The 27,265-nt window shown below is 38.3% G+C and overlaps 1 protein-coding gene and 1 long non-coding RNA gene across 2 annotated transcripts in view; one reads left to right on the top strand and one right to left on the bottom strand.

Annotated features, from left to right (window-relative positions):
- Mp (Multiplexin) overlaps window positions 1-27,265 on the top strand; it is a 71,148-nt gene that overhangs the window by 28,402 nt on the left and 15,481 nt on the right. The window contains 10 exon segments of the mRNA XM_068292405.1: window positions 17,174-17,272; window positions 18,116-18,160; window positions 18,258-18,284; window positions 18,393-18,446; window positions 18,846-18,912; window positions 19,191-19,252; window positions 19,254-19,340; window positions 19,644-19,781; window positions 22,413-22,559; window positions 26,254-26,367. Of these exon segments, the coding sequence (XP_068148506.1) occupies window positions 17,174-17,272; window positions 18,116-18,160; window positions 18,258-18,284; window positions 18,393-18,446; window positions 18,846-18,912; window positions 19,191-19,252; window positions 19,254-19,340; window positions 19,644-19,781; window positions 22,413-22,559; window positions 26,254-26,367 (840 nt within the window).
- On the bottom strand, window positions 11,037-12,038 carry LOC137579325 (uncharacterized). The gene is made up of 2 exons (XR_011032800.1): window positions 11,221-12,038; window positions 11,037-11,157 (listed from the first exon to the last, which is right to left on the bottom strand). It is a non-coding gene; the product is annotated as an uncharacterized lncRNA (long non-coding RNA).

Below are 27,265 nucleotides of genomic sequence, written 5' to 3'. Positions count from 1 at the left end.
AAGTTCCAACTCTAAAAGGCAAGGCTTGTGGCTAGTTGCTACCTGAAACTATGTAGAAACCTAAAACTGCCATAGCCATAGGTGAGAAATTTTTTGTAATTATTTAGAAAACATTATAAACAATATAAACATTTTGTCCTCAAGGGGGATACGGGGTTCTGGGGGGCTCGTACAAGATAAATTGATAAAGCTGACAGGGATAAGGGTACTTCAGAAGAAACAACAATAAACAACAACAAGGGGAAAGAAGAAACAGTTTTGTTTTGGGTTTGAAAGATAGGCAAGGATATCATTTTTCTAGCCTAGACATGTTGACCGTTCTCCACTTCATTTAATGACCACACTTGGTATATGTAGATAAATATATACATTTAGAGACATTTAAGTATTTGACAAACAAAGCATCTTTATATTGCTTAAAATGTTCTTCGAATTGCTCATTTTAAATGTAGATATTAGAGGTTAGTTAGGATATGGGTAACTTCTTTTACAGCAAGCTATAGCATACTTTTATTCGTTAGCTAAAGAGGCCTGCTCAATACGAAGGACTTCTTGAAATCTAAATTGAAATGTTTTCTTAATTTATTTTGCTTTGCTTGCTGAAGCTTGGATAACCCTGGAGTCGATAGCCTTGTAATTGGGCATAGATTTTTCGGAATCCTTATCTAAATTGTGATTGTCTTTCAAATCTCTCCAAATAGGTTTTTTGTTTTCACGTGGTGCTTTAACAATTTTCTTTTCAACGTTTTCTTTTTTTTTTTTTTTTTGGATTGAATGAATATTGTGAGTATTTGAAAGCATTTCAAATTTCAAAGGGTCATAATCCGTTGCTGTAGGCTTAAGCCTTAAGTTTGTTCCCTTCTACACACGAATGGCGAATAACACGTAATGCGACATTTTTAACTGGTTTTGTGTTGGGGATTGTCTGTGTGTGTGTTTGAGGGGTTTCAGTTACCTCTGGGGAAGGCTCGAATGGATTTCTTTGTTTCAATCCCCTCTTTCCACCATACACACAAACACACACACACACATTAAGTATTATTTCCATAGCCGCGTCTCATTACTGTTTCTTTCAAAGTACGGGAATTACGTTCGGATTGTAAAAACCGCAAAGCAGCTTGCCACACTAATAACCCTTTACTTAGGACAAGCAGGTGAAACAATAGGGAATTATGTTTCATAATACACTTAAGAGATGGAAGGAAAGGCGTAAGGAATATCCATAAGCAGATAAAATGATGAATACACCAAGCCAGCAAACAACCAAATACTTAAAACATTTCCACATTATATAATTTTGACCTTTAAGTCTGGCAGTTTAAATTTATAATATATAATAAGAACACTAAGCCAGATAAGGTAGGTTATAAAATTGTAAAGAAAATGGCACGGAGAAAAGAACAAAAATCTAATTGGATTCAAAGTTGAGACTTGTGTATTTCATTTAGAGTTTTTGGACAAAATACTAAATACTAAATTGCGATCCATTCAAAAGAGGGAGGGAAACTGATTAATAATTATTGGTAATGGTTTCTTTTTATTAAACGTATTAATGTATGTCTGTATAGATAAGCTGCACTTTCTATTTGCTTTCTACTTAATCCTAATAATATAAACCATATAATTAGACATTTTGCACTCCTTTTTTCCTTTTTGTTTTTTAAATTGCCTTGCCCCGGCAATTAATAACAAGAAGAACAACAACAACCACTGATGGCAACAAAAACCTTTCATTTGAAAAAACACCTGCATAATTGTTGTTTGTGCTAATTTTGTCAGCACGCCCAGTTAATGTTTCTATTGACACTCCACATGGGGAGCGGGGGCGAATAGAACGATGAAAGAGAGTGTGGTAAATGCGGTGAGGGTTGGGGAAGAATGGGGGGATAGGAAAGGGGTTCGCGAGAAAAGTGGTATTGCACTGCTTTGACATTATTTACGCTTACTTATGGGTTTGGCTGACTGGTTGGTTGGTTGGCTACCCAGCTCGCTTGCTGGCCGACTCCCTCCCTCTCACCTTTCTAGAACCTGGACTCACACAGTGATTAAACTAATTTTATGCAGCCAACCAACCAGCGAACCAACAAACCAACCGCACACAGCAGGACGATCCGACGAACTGGCAAACTGGCAGGCGAAAGGCGAGGCAATAAAAAACCATTTAAAACATTCAAAGTGTCGCATGAGAAAATGGAGACGCGAAGAGGAAACGACAAACGGTTCGATATAGACGAGAGGTTTTTTCCCTACTAGTCCTACATACATATACTACCTATATATATTTTTTCTGTTTCTTTTTTTGTTTGCACCAAGAGAAATGGAAACAAAGTTTAGCAATAAAAATCTAAATAAAAGCATGAGTACGTTGTTCTCTGCCAGCCAACAACAGGGGCAACAACAACAAAGGCAACATCAATACAAGGGGGTTGGCGGTGGGGGGTGGGGGTAAAGGCAAGTTGAAGCGAGTTGAGTCGAGGCTGTTAATAAAGTCATTTTCTGTTTTCGGTGCCTTGGTGAAGAAGTAGAAATAGTCCTTGCCCTTGCTACAATTTGTTGCCTGCCTGCTGTTGCTGCTGCTCCTCCTATTTTGGCATCGGCGGCATCGAGTTCATTAGCGAAGTAGCTCAACAACGTGCTGTGTGTTGTTTTCCCTTAGTTTTTTTCTTTCTTCTTCTCGTCCTCTCTTGGTCGTGTTATTTTTTTCTTCTTTGTTCACCGTTGTTGTTAATTATGACCTGAAACTAGACCTGAGCCATGAAGGTAGCACAACAGCCAACACACACACACACACACACAAATGGCTTTTGATGGGGCAGAGAAACTGCGGCGCAACATTGGAAATTTATAAAAATTACACGTAGATTGACAGGCAATTTGTTGGACTTGTTTAATACGCGGGTTGCCACTTAACTATTCACTTAACTTTTGATCAAATTAAAACATCCAACAAATTTAGTTCACTAACATTTGCAAAAATTTAAGAAACTTATGGCTCATCAGCGTGGACGCCGAAATTGCAACAAAACTACTGCAAAAGTTTACCAAAAGTTGTACGAAACTGGCATGGAAAAATGTAGAAATTTTGACAGCAGACTTTTTGTTGGTTTTTCTTTATTCCATCATAATTGCAGGTGAACTGCACTAACCCTTCCTCTCTCTCTCTCTCTGTCTCTCTCTCTCTCTCTCTGGTTGTTTAAGGAAACTTTTGTTTGTCATAATAATGTGTGGAGACATACTTTAATATCAGCTCTCGGATAAGGTGTTTATCTAGTTACCATTTGCCAGTCGTTTGGCTTATTGACTGATTCCTCTAACTCCTGTGGCTTAGACATGCGGTTTGCCTAACATCTATTAGGTTTCATTAGTTGCTAATTACCTTCGAAAGCGAAATTAGTCGAAAGGCAATTATTGTTAATGCATTTAACTGGACGAGATGGTGAGGCGGTCGGGGATGGAATGGTTAGACATTTATGGCCTGCCAAACGTATTGTGTTTCCGCTCCCCTTAATCATTATCATCATTCTACGTTTTAGCTTAACAATTGGTTAAGGCTAAGCCTCATTCTCACTGACTGTAGGCGGGAGCGGGAATGGGAGCGTGGTAACGGGGGCCATTTCCGTCTAATTGGTTTTCCCGCGAAGCTATATATAATTGATATATATCGTTCGTGCTCTGGGAATGGACATATTCAGGAACACCAAAAGGTGGAACTTCATGGACACACTTCAGAAAACTTTAGCTTAACTTTAACTCACATATGTATGTGCATATGTATGCACACTATATTTTCACTTTCCCTCTCTTCTTCTTTCTCTCTCTCTCTCTCTCTCTGCTATTCTTTCTCTCTCTCTCTCTGCTATTCTTTCTCAGTTGACTAACAAGAAAAAACTCAAGACAACATACATTCCATTACAGTTTTTTCTCAACCATTGCAAAGTCATATGCATTGCATACACAAAGTAGTAAAAAAGGTAAAGCAAAATAAGAACTATAGTTTAACATTCCCCATAGATAGACATAAATAATATATATCTACAAATATGTATATACTATATCCAAATGCCGGAACGCGAGTCAGAGCTGCATGTAAAGAGTTAGAGTTTGCTTCGGATGAGTTGTGGGGCCAAAGAAAAAACAGAAACAACAACATGATGAACAAAGGGAAAAACATCATGACAAAAGTCATACTCAGTAAGTGAAAAATAACAAAAGAAAAAAAAAACGAAAAATCTCTTTGACTGTAAAAGCAATTAAAATCGATTGACTTTTATCGATTTGTTGTCAACGTAGACAGAAGAACTATTTGCTGTCAGTTTCGAATAAACCAAACTCATAAAAGGCACAGGCTATTCGAATCTGTTCCTCTTCTCTAAGGTTGCGGGCGAATTTATTAGATCTTGGCCTATTAATGGCCTGAATTGGGAATGTGCATCAGAAGGATATTTTTGTGCCTTTCCGTCCATGCATTGCTTGTGCGTTTTCAAGGTGTCTTCTGAGGTTGGTTTCGCGTGATTCAATAACTTTTGATATGAGTTCTTAAAATTTCTACTTTATTCTTATTGTTTCTTATGGGGTGAAGTGTGGGGGCTTCTTACATTGTGAAAGATGTTGTGGCCCATGTTACCCTTTGCTACCTTATTGCAGCAGGTAACAGCACAACTTATGGCACTTACTCATACTGATATGGATGTTGGCACATGGCTTCTACTTTTTCTTGTACCTCCACACGGACACATTCATACACACTCACACACACTCACACTCACATACACACACACACATGCATACATATGCACTCTTGCCATGAGAAACTAGTTTCCGTTACGTTTATGATAATATTTTATTAAAGCGCAGCATGGCAATAAACAGGAGAAAAAAAGAATGGAATAAAAATTGCTAGGGCAATGGTAAAACACAAAAAAATGACTATTGAGGGAAAACTCCGCCACCATATTTCGATGTCATCGAAACAGGTTCATATGAAATTTATGAAGGAGTTGGTTGGTGGTTCTCACTCTTTCTCGATTTCATTGATAATGCATCAGCATTGGCATTCGATATCAGCAGGGGACAAACTGACTTGTGGCTGTGCCAATGGCACATGGTTAACTAAACTTTTACGCCATGACTTTTGCGGTTACTTTTTGCATTTTTTTGTCCTTTTTTGGCAGTCTTTCGGTTTGCTGGCAACAGCAGCAGCAACGTTAAAAGAACAGAAAGTTACAATATCAGCCCCCAATCGGTGGAACTAAACTTGTTGCATTGACAAGGAAACTCTGCTGGAGCATTGCAATGTCAAAAGATAAGCAACCATTTTAATATGGCCTAGGTGAATTGTTGGAACTTTGGATATAACCCGGGGCTAGAGTTGAACTGTTGACAAGTCACAAGGTAGATAGTGTCTCTCTCTGTGTGCGTGTGTGTGTATGGGAGAGCGGCAAAGAATGATACACAGAGAATTTCCTGGCCACAATATAAATAGCACTGATTTGTGCTAACAAATAGGTAGCAGCAGCAGCAGCATCAGGTTCCTGGCTGTCTCCGATATCTGCAGCCGTTGCTATCTTTTGCAACTTGCCGGCAACCCAAAAGTTAAGCCAAACCAACCATACAACCCATTTGTTTATTATGAAAATACGGGCGAACGACTGGAGCCTGGGTCTCTCGTGAGTGGAGCTGAAGCTGAAGCAACATATCCGTGTCTCTTTCCCTTCCCTCTCTGTGTATGTGTGTGTGTATGCTTGCTGCCCACAAAAACCTTAAACTGATGACACACTTCACTTGGACGCCACGGGACGGTTCAAAGTGCTTTAAAGGTCTAAACTTTAATCTAACTTAACTAGTCAATTAGTAAGTGTATTTGGGTTGAGATCCAGCACGATTTCCACAAGTGGGTTTAAATAATATTAAATCTTTTTACAAAAATATCCAAAATAAAGATTTAATAGAAAAAACTTCACTTGAGAATGAGTGCAGAGAGGTTGAGTCGCTTCAGTTTGGCTTCCCATAGTTCTAATACTCGAAAGAAAAATAATCATTGTTTCTATATTTGAAGTTTAGAAATTGAATTATCGTTACTTTTTCCTACTTTTTACTGATGTCTACTAGAATAAGATCGATCCTCATGGACTATTGGGTGGATAAACCGGTCCTGTTAACGGGTTCTGCTTCTGGCTCTGTGGCAGTTTTTTGTACTTGGTTTCGGTGCTGCATTTCCGCTTGAATGGCGTCGCTGCTTCGAGCAACTAACAGCCCATTGACAAGTGAGAGGGCGATGCGGGTGCAAGTGGAGCTGGTAGAGGTGGAGGTGGGGAAGGGGTGGCTGGATGTATATGTTGGAAATACTGGTAAGTGTGTCACCACGTTCACGTAACTGAAAGGCATACTTACCGTTTTAAAACTGTGCACACTAGTCCTCGTCGTCGTCTCCGTCTCTCTCTCTCTCTTTCTCTATTGCTCTGTGTGTTCTGTTGTTGTAACATACATATATACTATATTGACTTTGAAGCATAAAAAGCTTTCCCAGATACTCCAAATACTCTGGAGCCCAACTCTTTATTACCACGACCGAAACATGTCTATATATGTATATAGAGGAGTTGACAGTGGTTGAATAGCTGAATAAAAGAAAAAAGAACCAAGGAAAACTGTAACTGAAACAAAAACTAAATGACAATTTGACTTAATGTTAGTTCTGTAATCGAACTTTTTTCGTCTTTAAGTCTGTCGCCGTTTCATTACGTTTTGTATTTGGCTTTTCATATGATTTTTCTGTGGCTTTGCCATCGGCCAGATTTTCTTTTGGCTCTTGCTCTGCATCGTCTTTTATAAACGTTAGCTGGATCTTAAAGTCCTGGCCAAAAGCCGAAAAAATGCTTTCAAATTAAGGGTTCGTTTATCGAAAACCTTCAAGTTGGTTTTAACATTTATCGCACTGGCTATTTAAAGTTAGAATGAATGCGCCAAGATCTTAAACTGAACCCAAAATCAGACTATTGCGTGCACATTCCCTGCATTGATTTTCGGGATATAATTACGTTATGCAATACCCGCATTTCTTGAAATTTACAGAAAATCTGAAAGCAGATTTATATTTATTTCAATAAAGTGTAGTTACTTGTGATGTTTTGTCTAAATTTCTATGCAACGCTTAAAAGTATGCTATATAGTTTTGAATTGGCTTTAAGTTGCGTATACGCAACGTTGTCACAGTATGTTTACTTTGGGGTTTATAAAACTGTCTGCACACACACACACAGACACAATCACACAAACATAGTTGAAAAGAAAATGTTTATACGCTTATAACGTGTTGGTTTATGCAAAATGAAATGGTTGCTCTCTCTCTCTCTCTTAATGTTTCTCCATCTCTTGCTCTCTCTCTATCTAGCACGCTGTCTCACTCCCATTGTGTGAGTGTCACTTTAAACTAATTGTAGCTGGCGCTTTTGGCCAAATGCAGAGATGTCATTGTAGTGCAGTTCCGCTTGGCTGTTGTTTTATTTTTGGTATTGTGTGCCTTTTCCCTCAAACGCAAATTTATACAACGGTAGATAAATGCTCTTAAAAAAATATAATAAAAATTTTGTCTCGTAAAATCGATATCATCTGACGAATAGACATGCAATAATTTGTAAAATGTGATTATTGAATTAGGTTTAACGCTAAAGGACACTCTAAACCTGTTATACTAATAATATATTCTTTAACCAATTATTAAAAATTAGATGGCTTAAATCATCTAAAGAAGTGAAATTTTAAATGAAAATGATGAGAGGGCAAGAACCACAAAGGCACATATGTAGGTCGGCAGGAAAGTAAACCGACTGCCTTGAGGATCATCGTATTACAGGTCGCTTAGCCAAGACAAAGCTCGAACTAAATCTGCTTTTGTGCTTACCCCTCTAGCTAAACAATTTGCTCGATATAGATCCCTATTCCCTGTAGACAATGAGAGGGGACTAGGTTTTTGTGTGTAGGTACATGTAAAGTAATGAGTTTTCCAGCATTTCTTGAATTATTTTTAAGATACTTTTCATTTAGAGTGTATGAGAAATATTTGCTTCTAGAGGGAAAGAGGGAGGAAGACGTGGCAGACAGACAGGACAGACAGCCAGTGAGACGGATAGACAGTTGGTAGAGAAATAGAGGCCCGGTTGCTTATACTTTTGCTGACAGTTCTCAGTTTGCTGGCAAATATGTTGGCGTCAAAAAGTTTCTTTTCTTTTTTTTTTATTATTTTTTGTGCGTTGTTGTTGTCTTTTTCCCCAGATTTGTGTCAGCTCGTTTGAGAATTAGTTGTCGTAGGTTTTTAGCAAAATTAAAAAAAAAAGAAAATATGAGAAAAAAGCAACAACGAAAACCGAAAGGAAAAAAAATAACAAAACAGAGAAATCTGTCACTATGCGGTTGGCATTTGCCGACTCATTGTTGTTAGCTCTCCAGGGGTTTTCCCCTTGTCAGACTTGCCTCTCCCCCCCAGCCTTTCCCCCGCCAGCCACCACCCTTTATGTCCTTCTCGTTTTAGCATTCCAATTTCTATTTGCCTCTTGCTACCACTGCTTCTGCCTCTTCACTGCACATTAAGAGAGAGAGAGAGAATTGGAGGGTTATATACAGATACATATGTACATATATATATAAGTATATATCGTATAGGAACAAGCATAAGTATATGTATATTTGCGCTTTTTGATGCGACCTGCGTCTTAAATTATTTATGTGCCGCAAAATGTGCAAAGTAATTTATTCTGATTATATGCAAAAAAGGCAAAAGTAAGAGAACAGAATGAAGAAAATGGCCATCAAATAAAAAGGCAAGGAACCTTCTGCAACAAACAAACGAAAACCGAAAAAAATAAAGAATAAAAGGCCTCCAAGTGTTGAAAAAAGAGTGAGTAAAACATTCCCTAGTCTACCATTTCGCATTTGTCCAAAAAAAACTTTTGTGTTCTGAAAAACGTGCAATAAAAAAAAGGAAAATGAATGTAATTAGAAACGCAAATCTCAATATTATCATAATAATGTAGAAAAGCAAAAAACGTTTTGGTGAAGTGAAACTAAGTTTAAATTTCATCAAAAATTTGAATTTTCACTTACTGATAATTTAACGTTCAATTGTTAACGGAAACCAGAATGGCCCAAAAAAAGGAAAGCTGCAAAAAAGTGAGAATCAAGTGCACACAAAAATTAAGTTCTACACCTGGGCCAAATAGAGGACGACTTACTTTTGGCTTTCTGCTTAAACTTGGCCATAAAATGTTATATACCTATAATTCTTTAGCTTTAAAATCGCACCTTCTCTCAGGTAAACACACACATATAGAATGGCGGGTGAGATAAAAGTGAGAAACGGGGCGGGGCATGGGGGCAATGGGAGAAGGGCCCACGCATTTAAACGGAAATAAAATAAAATTACAAAAGCAACAAAAAAAGAGGAAGAAAAAAAATAAACGAAAAGAGAGAAAAAAAGAAAGTGCGCAACTTTTTGACGTTCACGATGGTTATCCTTGTGACTGGCCTGGGCTGCCGGTTTGCCTGGCTCCCAACCAGACTGACTGCCTGGGCAAACGGCTGTCAGAAAGTGATTTAGAAACTATGCTACTTCACCTCCTCAACATCACTCCACCACCAGCACCACCACCACCACCACCACCTTTCGGGTTGCCCGGACCGGCCCGGCCGACTGTCCAGATCGAGTTTCAGCAGTAGTCAGGCATTTTGTTTGTTGTCGGTTGTCGTTTGGGGGGCCATAAAACTTGAATTTGAATTTACATTTTTTTTTTGCTTTCTCGTCCCTCTCTCTGTCTTTCCTCTAACAGTTGAAAATGAATTGAAATTAAATTGAAATTGAATTTCAATTCAATTGTTCGGTTGGTCTGCGGTTTCGTCTAATTTTTCTTCGAAAACAACGAATATCATTTGAGGCGCCTTACTCACATTTTCCGTGCGAATGAATTCTCTTTACTTTTCAAATGTCTTCCCGCTCACAGCCTTCCAGCACCAAGCCAACCCATCTATGTACTCACACACAGATCCACACAAACACACACCCATATGGTTATTCGCGCCTTTTCTGTGTGAAAATATGCTGAAAATGTCAAAATGCCGTTTATATATGTATGTATATATACATATATTTTAATGCTTGCCTAACAGGCTTAATCAACATTACAAAGTAATTAGAGTTAATTCTTTTGTACTTGAACGCGCAGACACCTGGCAACTCTGACTGGCTGGCTGGCTGGTTGGCTGGCTGGCAGGTTTGGCAAACTGGCAGTCAAAGTGCTTACGCATGTCAGGCAAATGACAAGCGAATGATGACAATGAGAATGCTAATGATGTTGCCCCGATGATGATAATGTTGATGATGGCCATGGTGATGATGCGATATTTGTAAACTGTTGCTTGCCAATTTGCATGGTTAATTATCTATTAACTTGCGCATAACTTTCACAGCCATAGAACCAAAAAGACAACCGAATAGAAGAGAGAATCGGGGAAGGGGGGCAAAAAAGGCAAGGTAAATTAGGTAAGCCGTCTGCCAAGAGCAGCGAAGAAATGCTACATCCGTTTCCGCTGCTCATGCTGCTACTGGCTCCTTTTACTTCCCTTGTTGTTGTTGTTGTTGTTGTTGTAGTATAAATACCCCAAAGAGCATGACGAATAAACAAGAGTATGAGCAAATTCCATTCCCAAATCACATTCGACTACCATGATATCCATTAATTGGCACTAAACTTTGTCTCGAAATGAATTACAGCAGCTGTAATCATATTAATAGCTCTCCAAATTGACACCGATTTGTCATTTAATTAACCCCAAAAATCCCCGATGGCCCTTTTTGTGGTATGAAGTGTGTAAGAGGCGAACAGATGGAGTTAGCGGCCGAAAGAGAGAGAAATAGAGAGCGTTAACACTCGTCCTGTTTGAAGTTTTACTTGCCAATGTGCCAACATTCCTGTTTGAGAATATTTACTAATCTCGCGCATTCAAGACGAATCGCATATACCCCAAAAAAAAAAAAAATATATATATATATATGAACACATTTATATGCTAATCCAAATGCTTTAAGCGCTATTTAATATTTCAAGCGTTTGCGAATGCTTAATTTACAACTATAAGTCGTCAAGTCATATTCAAAATTCAGAAAATCTGAAATGCAAAGCAAGGTCACAATACTTAGTAATCAAGAGCAGGTGCTTCAATAATACTTACACAAATTTTGTTTCATAATTTATTAGACAGCAGTTTGGGTTGTCCATATTTTTAAGGATTTTGCTAGGCGATTCGAAGTGTTTCTCCCAGTTGCAGGTTGAGATTGATAATATCCAGACTTTGGTTGCATTTGGATTACAGTATATTGGCACCTGTTTGCATATACCGAGCCATCGTGTCTTCATAAAACGCGTCAATGTAACGGTATAGAGGCAGCAATCGTTCCTGTAGTTTATAAAATAAATCTTCGTCGTACTCCCGTAAACTCTCACACACTGTTGCCAACATCTCATCGTCTTCTTCGCCCTCATCGCTAGCGTTAAGTATGGCTCTTAGGAGGTAACTCCGGTATCCTATGACCTGCTTGCACAGTTCGATCATATTTGCAACGGCAAATTGTATGTGGTATATCCGGTTAGCAGACTTTTTGAAATAATAAAGTTCTGCCGGTGTTGGATTCTTCTTGCGTGCGCAGGTCACAGAATCGGCAATCACGTGATCCTTTATATGATTTAATGCCTCTGGGAAGTCCTTTAATGTATCATACAGATATATAGTAGCTTGGGTTAAATTTGTCACAGGCAATTCCAGAGAACGTAGCTCACGACCAGGCCAATTGATCGTGAAACAGTCTTCAAGTAATGAAATTTGCCTAAATTTAAGTAAGTCCTGCAAGCATCCTTTAATTATTCTTGTCATACATTTGATTGTCTGCTTATCTAATAAACGCATTTTTGAATAGAAAAAAAAAATAAACAATAATGAAAATACTACAAATAATTTATATGAAAAATTTAAGAAAAATTTCAAGATGTGTTAACGCTTGCGATGAATTTTGAAAACTGATTTTGTGTTGTACTTCACTCAGAAGGAAAACAACAAACTGTCACAGATTGACATGATTCGTTTGATTGAAAAAGAAAAGCAGGAGAGCTCTTAAAGTTTTGATCACGTTGTGCAATTTTCGTGGAATGATTTTCTTTTTGGTTTTCTTCTTCTTTGTCGTCGTCTTTTGTGGTCCTTGTAAAGCATTTTAAGTCCAATTTTTGGGTTAATTTTTTCTCTTAAGAGTGAGCGAGCGACCCTTCTCTTACTTACAATCGATCTCCATTATTGACACATTTTTGACAAATTGCCAGACGGTCAGAGTCCTTTTTTTTGTGCTTGTGCCGAAACGTGTCTGGCATTGCCAACGGACCAATCGACCAACCTACACACAGACATACAAGAAAAGGTCGTCATACACCTTTGTGATTTTGCCACAAATGGAAATAAAAAGGGTCAACGATTTGCGTATTATTTGTTTTATTTTCAATACACGCGCATAACCACAAAAGGAGACGCCAACGAAGAATGAACGAAAAGGGACGGCGAGAGGGATATGAAGATGGAGCTGGAGATTGAGATGCTAGGCAAGGGTAAATGGGTGCTGGAACCCTTATCAAAAGGTAAAAACGAATACATTGCACAGGCAATGAATGCTGTTACGCAAATATTACCGCAATTGCTACGTTATGTACGTTGTAGTAGGCATACTACATACATATGTATGTACACACACACGTAGGTCTTGTGATTCCTTTCTCTCAGTTTCCACCATTTTATATGTAATATATTGGAGTGAGTATGTGTGTGTGTGTGTGTGTTGGTGTCCTTGCTCTGCTTCTTTAGCAGTTTCAGTTCATTTCTGGCCTTAATTATGTGCGGCACAGAACAAACAACAAATGTGCAAGCACAAACATGCACATCCATATGAGTAAGAGTAAGAGCATGAGCATGAACACAAGTACATTACACACACACACACACACACATGCAACGTAGTTAATTGCTCATGGCACTCTGCGCCACTTGACCGAGTGGCAGCATGATGTTGAAGGGATACGAAGGTCTGACACTATTTAAACTAAATGCCTACCTTAAAAATGACATTCCCAGTTCCATACACAGTGCCACTAAATATTTCCACACTGGATTCTAGCAACAACAAACAAAAAGAAGAATGAGCCAAAAACAAAAAATAGAAACATGTTGCCAGATTTTTTTGTTTTTGTGTTAATCTTCTCCTCCTCGTCGTCCTCCTCCTACTACCGAGCTGGTTGCTACTGTTTTGAGCCAGAGGCAAGTTTTTCATTATTTAAATAGACTTGCAATGGCCTTTGTACTGAGCTTGACCCTATGTCACAACAATCTCTTTCACTCTTCCCTTCTCTCGCTTTCTCTCTCTCTCTCTCCCTATCTCTCCGTCTTTGTCATTATGATACTTTCCCTCGCTCCATCTCCTTTGCTCTGTTGTTTACTTGCCTATTTATTTACTTACGCCATTTTGCTAGTGTCCTGCCCCTTTCTACCTCTTTACGGATATTTCTTGCCTTCTACTTCTTTTCGCTTCTGTTCGCTGTCATGCCATAGCTTTGATGTTCGCTTATCAGTTCATCGCTCTGATTTTTCTCTCTCTCTCTCTTTTTCTGTGTTTTATTTTGTTTCGTTTTTGGTGAGGGAGAATAAATATATATGTATAAATGTATAAAAAGGGTTCGACGTAGGGGTTAGGGTCTAGATTGGAGGCTTTCGTCTCTCTGTTCATGTTGTTACTGATTTTGATATAATCTTATAAACGATGTGCTTACGAAAAGTAGGCACATTACAATGAAAAGCAAATATTTGATATGGCAATAAGAAATCGTATCACATTTTTCAAGGGATCTATGCCCCATATACATTCATACATACATACATACAAATGTAAATAGAAGCAAGTGGATTTGATTAAATTATATGCAATTTACATATTATTTCTTATAATGGCAAGAATAAACTTTATAATCAGATTGCGTTTAACAAATTTCGCGTAAGTTGACTTCTTGTTGGTGATCGTCAAAGTGGAAACCGATTCCCAGAAATGAACAGATTGAACAACTATGGAACAACTTGTCGTATACTGCAGTTTTGCACGATCAAGAGACTGGTTTCCTCTATTTATAACTCAAAACTCAACCAGATTTCTTTCCCACCCAGATAAAAGCTGAAAACGGAACAATATTGTGATTTGATTCTGCATTCATCGTTATGCACTGTGTCACCTTCTATGCCAATTACAAGTTGAAGGAAAACCTTTCAACAGGAGCGTCTCGTTTTTTGGGGGCATCTTGTGAACATTTTTCCACGAATCATAAAAAGTTGTGAGCTTTTCAATTAGGGCATTACTTCACATCTTCCACATTTTTAATGGAACCTTTCTCAAATTGCTTACTGTTATTGTCAGAAGGAGAAGCAGAAGGGGAAAAACGCCCGCATATTCCAGGTACATAATGAGAGCGACAATCCACGACCAAAAAATACAAAAAAAAAAAAAAAAACAAAATTGTAAAAAAAATGCCACATCCTGCTACTTAATTTCCGTTTCAAGTGAATTTCCTAGCTGCTAATTTTGTTGCACACAGGGAAACGAGAGGGAAAGAGAACGAGAGCCAGAGAGAGAGGGGGTCGGGAAGAGATAGAAAGACTTACATACCAGAGACACATCCCTACCAAGACAGGGACATGGACATGGACGTGGACATGGACACGGACTTAAGCAAGCTAGCACGTGCTTGAATACAACAACAAAAAGGAGCAGAAAAAAATAAATGAAAACGAAGGAAAAACTGGGCCACACGGACACGAACATTGCTTTCATACTGTTCCCAGTGATTTTCGCTGGCTGTGCCATTTGTTTAGCGCATAGTTTTTCTTTTGTCCACCTCCCCCCTTTCCCGAAGAGAAGCATTGGCAAAGCATTTGGCGTAAAACAAAAAGTAGGAAAAGCTTTAATATCCGCACTCAAATGGCCGAAAAACAGCAACAAGCTAGACCATGGAGAGGTCTTCTCCTCCTCCTCCCCTCCGTCTTCTCTTTAGTGTGCCAACCAATGTCTATTGATGATGATAGGACGATAGGACACACATGTGTGGGTGGATACAAACCATCGTGTGGTTAACTAGTTTATACGAAGGAAACGTGTCTAGATAAAAATCCAAATTATAATTCCGTAACAAATTTCTAAAATGAGATAACAAAATAGAAAACAAAATAATCCAAACCGAAAGCGTCACAATGTCTGACAACACTGAAAAAATTTGATCAGAATGTGATAGACAAATTCCTTAATAATACCAATATCCATCCATCCATTCAGCATATAGTCAAAGCAGCAATAAATTTGTATGCAATTATCGTAATTACAAGTGCCGTATGACAAGTTGCTGCTGGTGTCCTTAGCGCAATGTAATTACCTTTCAATTGGAAACGCCTAGTCAAATACTTTGTCCACCTTCTCAATTGAGCAAGGAGCGAAATGACTTGACCAACGTTTTATAAATATCTAGGTAGGTAGGTAATAATTGGTAAAGACCATACGGGCACGTGTACTAGCAATTTGTTATCTTACTTCCTCTTCTAAAGGAACTGTTCGACTTCTATTTGCTGACTAAACCGATCACGGAAAATTCTATAAGAAATTAAAGTCTTAAAGTATCGAAACAGGGGCATATTTCTTTTTTAATTTACAAATGAGTGTTGCCACACAAAAAAAAAATCAACTTATCATATTAGTATAGAGTAAACTACTCGAAAAGGTGTTTATCATTTGGATCTCCTCCCCCCCAAAAACCCGTTTTTTGTGTCTTGCTTATTTCCGTTCAGTTTGCGCATATTTGATGTGAGTTCCCAAATATTTTTTTGGCATAAACCAAATGGATATACATATGTTTGTCTGTAAGGACGGACGGATGGATGGATAGATGGATGGATGGATGGATGGAAGGATGAATGGTTAGTTGGATGAATGTTGTTTCACTTATTCCACTTACTATTTCTGTTTCTGTTCTGAGCTCAATGGCGCAGGATTATGCCATTGTGAGGCTTTTACTTTGCTTTTAAACCCGAAAAACTCAACTCAAGTTAGCGTCTCAGATAAAACTTTTTAGAAAGCTTGAAAGAATAAAGGCTAGGTTGATGGTGGCTGGTGGCTGGTGGTAGGTGGGCAAGGGAAGCGCAGATGTCGGGGCGGCAGAGCATAAAAGGGCGCCAGGGCCATTACTAACTATCATTCACAGAGTTAGAGAGAAAGAGGAAGAGCGAGTGAACAACAACTGACTACGGCTATTATGATGGTGGTCTGGGCCTAGAGCCTTGAGTGTTTGCTGCCATTTTTAGGTAGAAATTGTGCACTCCAGTGTGTTGTTGTGTATCCGTGTGTTTGTGTGCCTGTGTGCCTGTGTGTTTGTATCTCTCCCTCAATAGGAGCTTTCTCCCTCTCTCTCTCTCTGTGTGCCGCATTGTTTGTGGTTTTGGTTAGGTTCATTGTCTGACTGCATTTTAGTAACTGCGGTTAGCATTTCGTTTCTGCTTTGACTCCTCGACCTGCATCTTAACTTGGTCGACTCCCATAGGAGTTCAAAAAGGGGAACAACAACTCTAAAACTCTATCTATCTCCCTCTGCACTACACATATGTGTAATATATATGCTTAATTGTAATTCTAAATCAAAACCACTAAACATTAGAGTTGGTCAGGAGGTGAGGTGCTTGCCAGGAGAGAGATAAATTAACATCAATAATAAATTTCGATTTGCAGCAATTACAAAATGTCAGACCAAAGGGAGGGCTGCATTTACCATCAGATTTGGGTCTACATCACACATGCACACACAGAGAGAGAGACAGAGACAGAGATAGAAAGTGATACATATATGTATACATACATATGCACATACATACGTATATTTAAATGTCATACAAATTGATTGATTTATTATGTATGGGGTATAGGAATATTTTGTGCTGCTTCTTCTAATGCTAATGCTGCTGCCATTTCGAAAATTATTCCACATTTCTAATAAAACATGAATACAAATAATATATATTTATATATATATATACAAATGTATATATTATACATACACATATGCAGGGACATTTAGCTAAAATCATTGTTTATGGTAATCCGGAAGCCATAAACATCACATGCATGCCCACAGCAAAGGCACCACCGACGTCAGGAACCACAGCGGTAAGTTGAGCCAAAAACCCCAGTATGACCCACCGAAAATGAAAATGAATTGATGAAAATGTATTGCATTCTCGATACGATTTCAATTAATTAGTATTTACATTATATACATATACAAAGACACATATAATAGTAGTAGTAGTAGTATGTACATACATACATACATATGTATATGTAGATTCAAATCGTTTTACTTACTGATAAATTACATTATAATTCGATTAAGGCAAAAGAGGCGAGTTGATTCACCATTTCGAGTTCATTTGAACTGTGGTAAATGAATGAATCAATATGTAACATGATTGTATGAGTAAGTTAGATAAATGACAGCTTAAATATGTCTACAAGCGATTATGCATCTGTTAGATACATACATACATACATACATATGAACATATGCATATATATGTATGTATGTTAAGCGAAACATATGTTCAACTCTTGTATTAACAATTTCAATTAATTAACTAAATTGATGGGGTTGCAAAATGCCAAAACTCCAAAGAAAACAACTTTAACAATTTCTTGGCTTAAATTAGAGATTTGTATTAAGATATATATATAGTTGAGTAGGTATTTCATATACAAATAGATATGTCTGACTGTCTGTCTGTCTGCATGACAACCGGAGACAAAGTTAAGAGTGACTCAATTAAATGAGCTATGAAATCCTTAAGGATTTCACAGTTAGCAACTTAAACCAGGATCGCGAGGAGACAACTAAGAATAGAAATACTTATAAGTAGGCAATGACTTAATTTTAATTTATTATTTGATTCATTCTTTATTTGTCATTTTAAAATATTGTTTTTTTAACCCCACCTCTTCAATTTGTATTTCAAGGATCAAGAGAATGAACTAGATTCTGTTTTTGAAGGATCTGGAGGGGTATGTGTTGATTGAATTAAATTATAATTTTACCTTTAATTTAATAAGTAATTTTGTTTTCGTATTTCTTTTATGTTTTCATTTATTTTCAATCTAGGATGATAATATCAGTGCAACTGAGTCGGTAATTATTCAGATTTTATTATTATTTCTGTATATTTTATTTTATTATTTAATTTTGATTTTGCTTTTCGTTTGTTTGTTTGATGTTGTTTTTTTATTTCACACTCAGATCGAAGTCGTTGATGAGAATGATGAGGATAACTTTTGGAAAAGTTTTGATAAGGTAAAAGTGAAGAGAAAGGTGAAAGAGGGAAGTTTGCATATATGTGTGGTCCATTTCGAACCGCAGTGTGATTCAGATTATGAGTGTTGACAATCCACTTACAGAACCCTACATAAAATCGCCACAAAATTGGTCAATATTGAGAGTCAACACTGTGGTCCGGTTCTTACTTGTATTTTGCATAATTAAATATTTATATTTAGTTTATAAGTTAATTGCACTTTGCCAGTATTTGTGTGTGTGTGTGTGTGTGTGTGTGTGTGCGGTGTGTGTATACAAAATCGATAAACAACAGCAAAAACAACTATGTACAGCTGTTTGCACTCAGCTCACTTAATGAGTTTTCAATAATCAACAAATTGTGAAATGTTTCATCTGCATTTTCCTCTGTTTTTGCAGGCAACTGACATCTACGACGCCAGTGGCATGCAACCCCCCTCCGGCCAAACATACCCGGTTGACAGAAGTAAGTGCATCCTTCGATACCATTTCTCTTCCTCCCCATTATCTGTAGCAATCTCATTCGGATTCAGATTCAGTTTTCAGTTTGCTGTTTTCTGTTTCCAGTTCACAGTTGGTGACTTGACCCTTCTGTGTCTGGATGCGTTTGCATTTGTTTGTGTGTTGTTCTGTGTATGACCCTAATTAGGGATATATCTGTTAATGTTGCTTCTTTATGGATTCTTACGCTCTTTCCCTCTCTCTCTCTCTCTTTTTTTTTTCTCTCCCACTCTTTTTGTACAGTAAACCGCGGCATCAAGGGCGAGAAGGGTGAACGTGGCCCCAAAGGAGACAGCATACGTGGTCCCCCCGGGTCCACCGGGTCCGCCTGGGCCCAAGGGCGAACCGGCTGCATATCCGCCCTTCTTAGAGCCAACCAGCAGTGCGGGGGCTGTAAGTAGTATTTAAAATTCCGAATCGAATTGACTTTTTCCAGGCAAACGAAACGAGAATGGCCCAGCAGTCAGTATGCGAAAGCGTGCATTCGAAATGATTATAATTTAATAATATACTTAAATCGCACTGAACAAAAATATGATGCCTAGAGGAAAGTTAATTAAGTTAATTCAAATGATGTTACACTTGGCCACGAAATCCTCTTTGCAGTTGTCAATTATACTACATATATGCAATGCCTATATTAAGACATAGTCCTGCTCACACAACCGTCTCCTCTTTTATTCTCTATTCAAACAGAAATACACTGGCGAATGTACATGTAATGCGTCTGATATTTTGGAAGCCATCAAGGACAATGAATCGTTACGTGAAACGTTACGTGGAACGCCTGGAGTGTCGGGAAAGGATGGGAAGCCAGGAACCCCTGGACATACGGTAAGCAGTCAAGACTTACACACACACACAGCATATTTATTGCTGTGTGCGTGTGTGTGCATAGCAATTTCATGTTAAGATGGCAACGGGTTGAGCAAAAAGGCAATATTTGACATGAATCTAACACATTTTCAATTTCATTACACACATCGTCCAATCTTGGAAAGAGGCAAGCGAAAGAGAGATTCGAGTGAGAAGAAGTTCTAGATGATTTTGCAGAGTAGTTACTACCGTGCAGTGCGAGGCAGAAAGAGGGAGCGAGAGTGAGAGTGAGAGCAAGAGAGACGGAGAGAGCAACTGCATGTGTTTTCCTACATCAAACATCATAATTTGCAATGTGTAACCGGAAATGGAAAAAAAACTTCATGACACACACACGCAGCCACACACTCAGAGCAAAGAGATGGCAACAAGAAAAGAAGCAAGAAAAAAAGGAAAAATTTCTTTATGTGCCAACTCACGCTTAAACACTTATCCACTCTGACTCTTTACCCCATTCTCCCCGTTCCCACCCCACCCTCCATTTTCCTTACTCTTTTTGGGTGCTACTCGTTATATTATCTCATCAACTGGTAACGTCTTTGCCAAACCCCATAAGAGGTCTACACAGAAACACACACAAAGGACACGGTGTCTATGTGTGTGTGTGTGTGTGTGCGTATGTATTACACTTGACTGTGTACTTGCCATTTACTCTATGTGAAGCCTCCTCTATCTCCCTCTCGCTTTTCCCCTATGTCAGTACAAACATACATACATATATACATATATGTGTGTATGTGTGTGTGTGTGTGTGTATGTGTGTTTGTGCTCGGGTCAAAGGCAAAAGTCCACAATGTTACAACAAGATGTCTTGCCCCACTCCAGTATACTCTTACCATTTCCATCTTCATCTCTATCTCTGGCTCGCTCTCTCTCTCTATTTTGCTCTTAAGTGCTTATCATGCAACAGAGCCAAAAACTTTCCTGAATCTAACAAAACCAAAAATATATATACTATATGTTGTATATACATACATATATAAGTTTATATACATACGTCTATGTAGGTACACAAGAAAAAAGAAAACACGACCTAAAAGTAGCCAAACTCCAAAGGGAATATTAAAGGCAAACTAACGTTTAGATATGATACGGCTCATGTTAAGGTTAGGCAAACATACACACACATGTACATACATCTGCTATTAACTGCTCATCATCATTGAATTTGTCAACGCCATGAATCCGAAGTGTCTCCCTCTCTCTCTCTCTCTTTCTTTGTGAGTGTGTGTGTTTCCTTTCAAGCGGAAATTGTCGCAAATTTGATTTAAATCAGCGTCATCTGTTCGTTTAGTGCCACTTGGTAAGGCCTCTTCATGGCATATGCCGCAAATCAAATAGTGAACACATGCGATTTTTTCTAAAGTTTATGTTTAATTAAGTGTTATTCAACTACTACAATTGACGCAAGTTGGTTAATTTGCACATGGTAAGGTTAGGCACCAAGGTCAAGTAAGCAGCTAGTTTGATCCCGAGGACAACCAACTATAGGATACATCCATTTCGAAAAATCTCAGATTTATGAAACTATACAATTTTCTTCAAGTGTAGCTGACAAGAATAGGTTGAAATGTTAGTTAAACTGATGTCCATTATTTAAGAAAGAATAATTCCCCGACGTAAAGGAAATGAAAAAAAGACAGCAGCGACCTCGTTCCCATGCCCATTCGCTCATTTATCAATTTTCTTTTACAATTTTTTTCGTTGGCTTGTGGTGGGTGCTTAAAATAAAAATAAAAATAAAAAACCAAAACAGAAATTGTTTTTGTTTAGCAACCTGTGGAACGCAGCCTCTTCAATACATTGCAGTACATCAAAAGGAAAGCGGTATGCCACCGCTGACTTTCTCCTCGATACGCCACTCAGCATTCCAAGCGTACCACTAGCCACTAGGCAGCTAGCCTGGCCCTGGCCCGGGCCACACCCCTCTTCCGCTCCCTTTAGTGTCCTATACTGTCCTGTTCTGTACTGTCCTTTTCATTTCCCCTTCCTGGTGGTACCATAGGAAGAAGGAATGGAGCGGACAAAGTAAAATATGGCAAAAAGCTGGCTGCTTGGCTTGGCATACCGGAAATTCCTGCGACAATTTTGTTGCCTTACTGCTAATCCCTTAACTAATAGCAATTAATTTCAAAAGACCACGATAAGCAACAGAAATACTCACACAAAAACACAACAACAACAACAACATCACGCAAATGGCTCACAGCGTGACCATTTTGCATAAGATTAAGAACATTTTGGAGACACATTTTTTTCCATGTAAAGACCACCCCACCCCCCGAAACTCCCCCCAAGACACCAAACGAAACCACATGCCCAACTCTAGCTCTCGCTCAGTAGATTAATGAGCTTTGGTCTAAAACGCAACGATTATGTAAATCGACCACAGCCAGTTAAAGCCTACAAAAAAGAAAAACAGAAATCAAACCCTCCCCATCCGAAAACTTCCGCCCTTTTTTAGAGTATGTTAGGCCAGACTTATGTAGACGATTCCCCACCCATTATACATTATACAAAACACGCCCAACTAATGTGATTTATTTCTCTTTTCTTGTTCTCTTTGCTCTTCGCTTTTCATTCCTTTAGGGAGCCACTGGCGTTCCGGGTGCACGCGGAGCTCGTGGTCCCGAAGGTGTCCAGGGGCCAAAAGGCGAACCAGGCGTCGATGGTTTGCCCGGTGTGATGGGTCCGCCCGGACCCCCGGGTCCGCCTGGTTTGCCCGAAAACTACGATGTAAGTATTAACAAAATGAATGAATTCCTACTTTAGGTTACTTTCCTTACTTTACTTTACTTTACTTTCATTTATTTACGTTTTTTTTACTAATCAAAATCTAATTTGGTATCATCTCAAGTCTTTTGATTGCTCTTGATAAGTTAGAGATGAAAAAAAACTTGCAAGACTTGCAGAGCAAACGAAATACTTTGCAGTAAACGAAAACTATTGTTGTTTCTACCAAACTTGCTCATAAAACTAACCAAAAATCTATTATTCATATAAGATTTAACACTTTGGCATGACATTTGGATCGTGTGGTATACATACATACATATATGTATAGGACATGGTATTGAGTCCGCCGCAAAACTTATTTCTTTGCAAGACAAGCAAAAGTGTACTAAAAATTAAGTTCTTCCTGGAGTCTTAATCAAGTTGAATAAACTAAAAATTTATAGAAAGTCTGAAAGTATTTACAAAGAATCTTATTTTAACTCTAAAGCAGTTCCAAAAGTTACCTTAGGCTAAATAAAGTGTGAGTTACAAATCTTTGTTGAAGTTAATCAAATTATTATTATACGGAAAATGTCAGCTAACATTGAAATGCATTGAAAAGTGATTGAAAAGTCTGTTAACCGTGAACCATAAAAATGTCATTCAATTGGCAAGCCATTTGTAATCAATTTTTTAAGTGTTCTGCACAAGATTCAATTGTTATTGCCAAAGTGTTTGATATATTCGATGAAAATTGAATATGTATATTTTTTAGTCTCTGTTTTTTGTTTACTAATTCATTTTTACCTAAAATTGCAACTTTTACTTGGAATCGGTTCGTGTGTATGGTCGTTGTCATTCAATATGGCGTTGATCCAATTTCAATCACACAAGCACACACAGGCGCTTATCTACATGTACGGATGTGTGTGTGTGTGTTAGGATTATGAATTGTATAAACGTTGGTCATGTTTTACAAGCCGCAACAATTTGCCCTTCCCCAACTAATTTCCTTTCCTTTCTCATGGCCTATCCCTGGCCTAGAATTGTGAAAAATTGCTACCAGGATTTTCTATGGGATTCTCAGCACCAGCACCAACACGAGTCCGGGTCCGGGTCCGGGTAAATGGCGTCACGCCAAGGAAACAGTCAGCAGTCAGCAGGCACCTGACATCAGGCATGCAGCCGGCAGTCATGTTGTCGTTGTCGTTGTCGTAGTCGTTGTCGCTGGCTGCCACCTAAATGGGTTATCTTAGCTAATAATCTTAAAACCACAAAGGTACACACAATGTTGAACATCTCGCGCAAAAATGCCGAAAACCTAAGTGTCTTCGGCACGCAAAGGCGTCAGCTAAGGCTAACAGGACCGAAAAATAGAAGAAGAAGAAGAAAAAAACACAAGCAAGCCAGAAGGATGAGGACTAGGCAATGTGAAGTCAAGCCAAGTCAAGTCACAAGCCTTGGGTTAGACCCACGCTCACGCCCACATCCACCCTTCACCACCTCCATCCCCTACCTAACCTAACCGTTTGTAACTTCCTCTAGGCAGCTGGGTAGGGGGGGCCTAGAGAGAATGGTAGGGAGTTGAGTTCCAGCTTGTGGCAATTACCGTTATCAGCGCGCAGTTCGCGCAAGTCGCGCGTTTAAATGCGGTAACACGCACACACATATACATACAGATACTGATATATGTATATACATATAATATATATATTCCCCTACATAGCGGCACCCATCAGTCTCGCATCCATATCGTTGAGCCCCTTTTTAACCCTTTCACATTCAAGAATAAAACTTTTCTCTTTTTTTCCCCCTCGTTCCACAATTTTCAACGCCGTATGTTGCCCTCACTCTTACCCACTCACTCACTGTTGGCTGGCTGACTGGCTGGCTGTCTGAATGCTTTGTAGAGATTTGTGGGGGTCGAGAGGGGTTTGGTGTTCTGGCGCCGTAATCATTATCGCGTCTGGTTACGGTTATGAAAGTGTCAAGCTACTTATGTATGACCGACCCAGCGAGCGACTGGCAAAATGCTCCGCTTAAATCAGACGCAGACTCTCAACGCTTAGACAATAGGCCCGCCCATTGTTTTTAATGTCAGTCAGAGGGGCTTATTATCATTAAACCCCCCAACAGCAGGAGCAGTCAGATACAACCAACAGCAGCAGCAGTAGCAGCAACACGAACAGCGGCAGCAATGTTTAAAAGCTTTTACCCCGATTGTTGTTGTAGCTGCTGGTGTCTTTTTTCTTTGTGTATATGTGTGTGTGTCCCTTTTTTTTTTGGCAAATATCCTGTAAATTTGAAAACTTTCAGTTGGATAGATTAACACTCTGCAGTGGAGAAAGGGAAAAAGCAAATAGATATAAATAAGTTGCTGAAAACTAAACGAATTATTTCAATCTCGAAATTCATTTGGAAAACTCTCCATTTATATACATAAGTATCTAAAATAGATCGTAGGAATCGAATACTCAATAGACAAAAAACATAGCATACTTTTCTGCACAGCTCACTTTGAGCTTATTTTTCGTGCAACTTTTCATACTAGTAACGGAGTAATCATTTGTTTTCACTTCTTTACGGTATGACGATTGTCGATTACCCAGAAAATACGTTTCACAATTTGCCCCTCTGCTTAAAAAAAAATGAAGAAATATTAAAACATTTTTACTCTCTGTGTGGTAGGGCAAAGGGCAGCTTCATAAATGTGCGTGTGACTGTGTGTGTAAGTGCGAGAATGTGTGTTAGGTCGGAAATGCTTTTATGTTTATTAAAACGACTTTTGATTGTTGACAACCAAAATGGAGGAATCGAAACGAAATCAAGTTATATTTGTACATTGTAAGAGTAAAAGTTGCAATTTTCTGGTTATTGAGTTTTATAAGATCAATGAAAAAAACGTTGTTATTTGTGATACCATCTGATAATAATGCCCATTAATCTATGCTTTATCATATACTCACTTATATTAAATATATATTGCCAAAAAAAAAAAAAAAAAAAAACAAAACAAACTCCTCAAAACTCAAACCACAACATTTTCTATACACAACGAAAACAAAAAACAAAAAACCAAAACTCATACAAAAACCAAATACTAATATAACAGATAAATTGGAATCCTACCAGGACTTTCAAGGTATAAATAATGTTTATTTAACAATTTAACATTTTTAAAGATTAACAAAAAAGAAACCAACCTAAAAAGAACCCTAGAACAAAAAATAAAAAAAAATCATTTACTTTTTGGCCGAAACGAAAAATTTAATGGACTAGAACAGCCACTCGGTGGCATCATCATTAGCCCCGCCCCAGTCTAACCCCCGTCACCCATTCCCCTCCTATATTCTCCCCATCCCCATCCCCTCTTCCCATAGAGAGTGTGGGAACAGATCATTAATCAAATTTCCGTAGCAGATACTCTTGTACACCTCCTACACACATGTCCCCTCATCAAAAATACGGTATTTTTTTCGCCCCGGTTTTTTTTTTTTTTTGACTTGTTCTTGTTCTTGTTGTTTTGGGGGCAAACTGCTGCTTAAAAAATGAAAGAAAAAACCGAAACGAATCCCCCCCCACCTCCACCCCCTCCCAAAAAAACATGTATCGAAAATAAATTGTACAACAAGCAAATATTTAACAAATTACTATGCTCTGCCCCTCCCACCTATCCAATCCCTCCCAAAATATCTACCCACCACCCCATCAACAGGAATCCTTAATGGTCAACTCGATGGGCTCATTTCGTGGCTCAACCCAACCTGGACCCAAAGGTGTGCCCGGCGAGAAAGGTGATGCCGGTCAAAAGGGCGAACGAGGCGAACAGGTAAGTCACTAGTAAAGTTCATGTCCCATAAATTGGTACATCTATATCTATATATATGTACTCCATGTGTGTGTGTGTGTGTGTGTAGGTGGAATAATAATTTCTGCCCTATTGACTACTCAATTGATTTTGAGAGGGCCCAAAACGTTTTGTTCTCTTGCCCATTTTTCTCCCGTGTGCATGTGTGTGTGTGTGTTTGTGCGGTTTCCTAACCATTGTCCATTGTCCGAACCTATTTGTCCATCTTTGCTTTTAATTACACACAATTTGGGCTAAAGGATATAGTTCAAGTAAAATGTTTAGTAATTTATCATATATCCAATAACATTTACTTAATTAACATTCACAAATAATAAAGCTTTTGGGTTTGCCTTCTTTTTTTTCCAACGTCCTGAGTCTACCTACAAAAGGTGAAGGTTATCCATACCATACAAAAGAGAAAGGGAGAGAGAGAAAGAGCAAGTTTTACGCAAAGGTTATCCAAGAGTATTCAATCTAAGAGAGATCATAGGTTGAAGGGCTTTCAGTACAGAATTTGTTTTTCCGAACTAAAGTTTGCTTTAAACTGAGAAACAACATTTCTACAAGTATTACCATCAAATGTTAAGGAAAATTTCGATTAACGAGTTAAATAATTCTAAATAAAGTGACTTAGTTATGATAAATGATTACCATTTTCTGAAGTGAACTATTTCTGTATGTGTGTGTGAGCCACATTCTGTAGTCGGAATTCGTATTTTGCAGTTTATTATATAACAATATTTTTGAAGCATGCAATATCTTTGATTACTTTAGCATGCTAATTTATGGTCATAAACGGAAGCCTAATCATAATTCTTCAGTTGGCAGTCGATCCAATGTGTGTGTTTTTTTCCTTCATTCTGTTTCGTATTTATGG

This window comes from Drosophila tropicalis, unplaced genomic scaffold (assembly GCF_018151085.1).
Source record: "Drosophila tropicalis isolate 14030-0801.00 unplaced genomic scaffold, ASM1815108v1 contig_694, whole genome shotgun sequence".
Classification (NCBI taxonomy): Eukaryota; Metazoa; Arthropoda; class Insecta; order Diptera; family Drosophilidae; genus Drosophila; species Drosophila tropicalis.
Note: the sequence above shows the minus strand (reverse complement) of the source record. Positions and strands in the feature narration are given on the sequence as shown.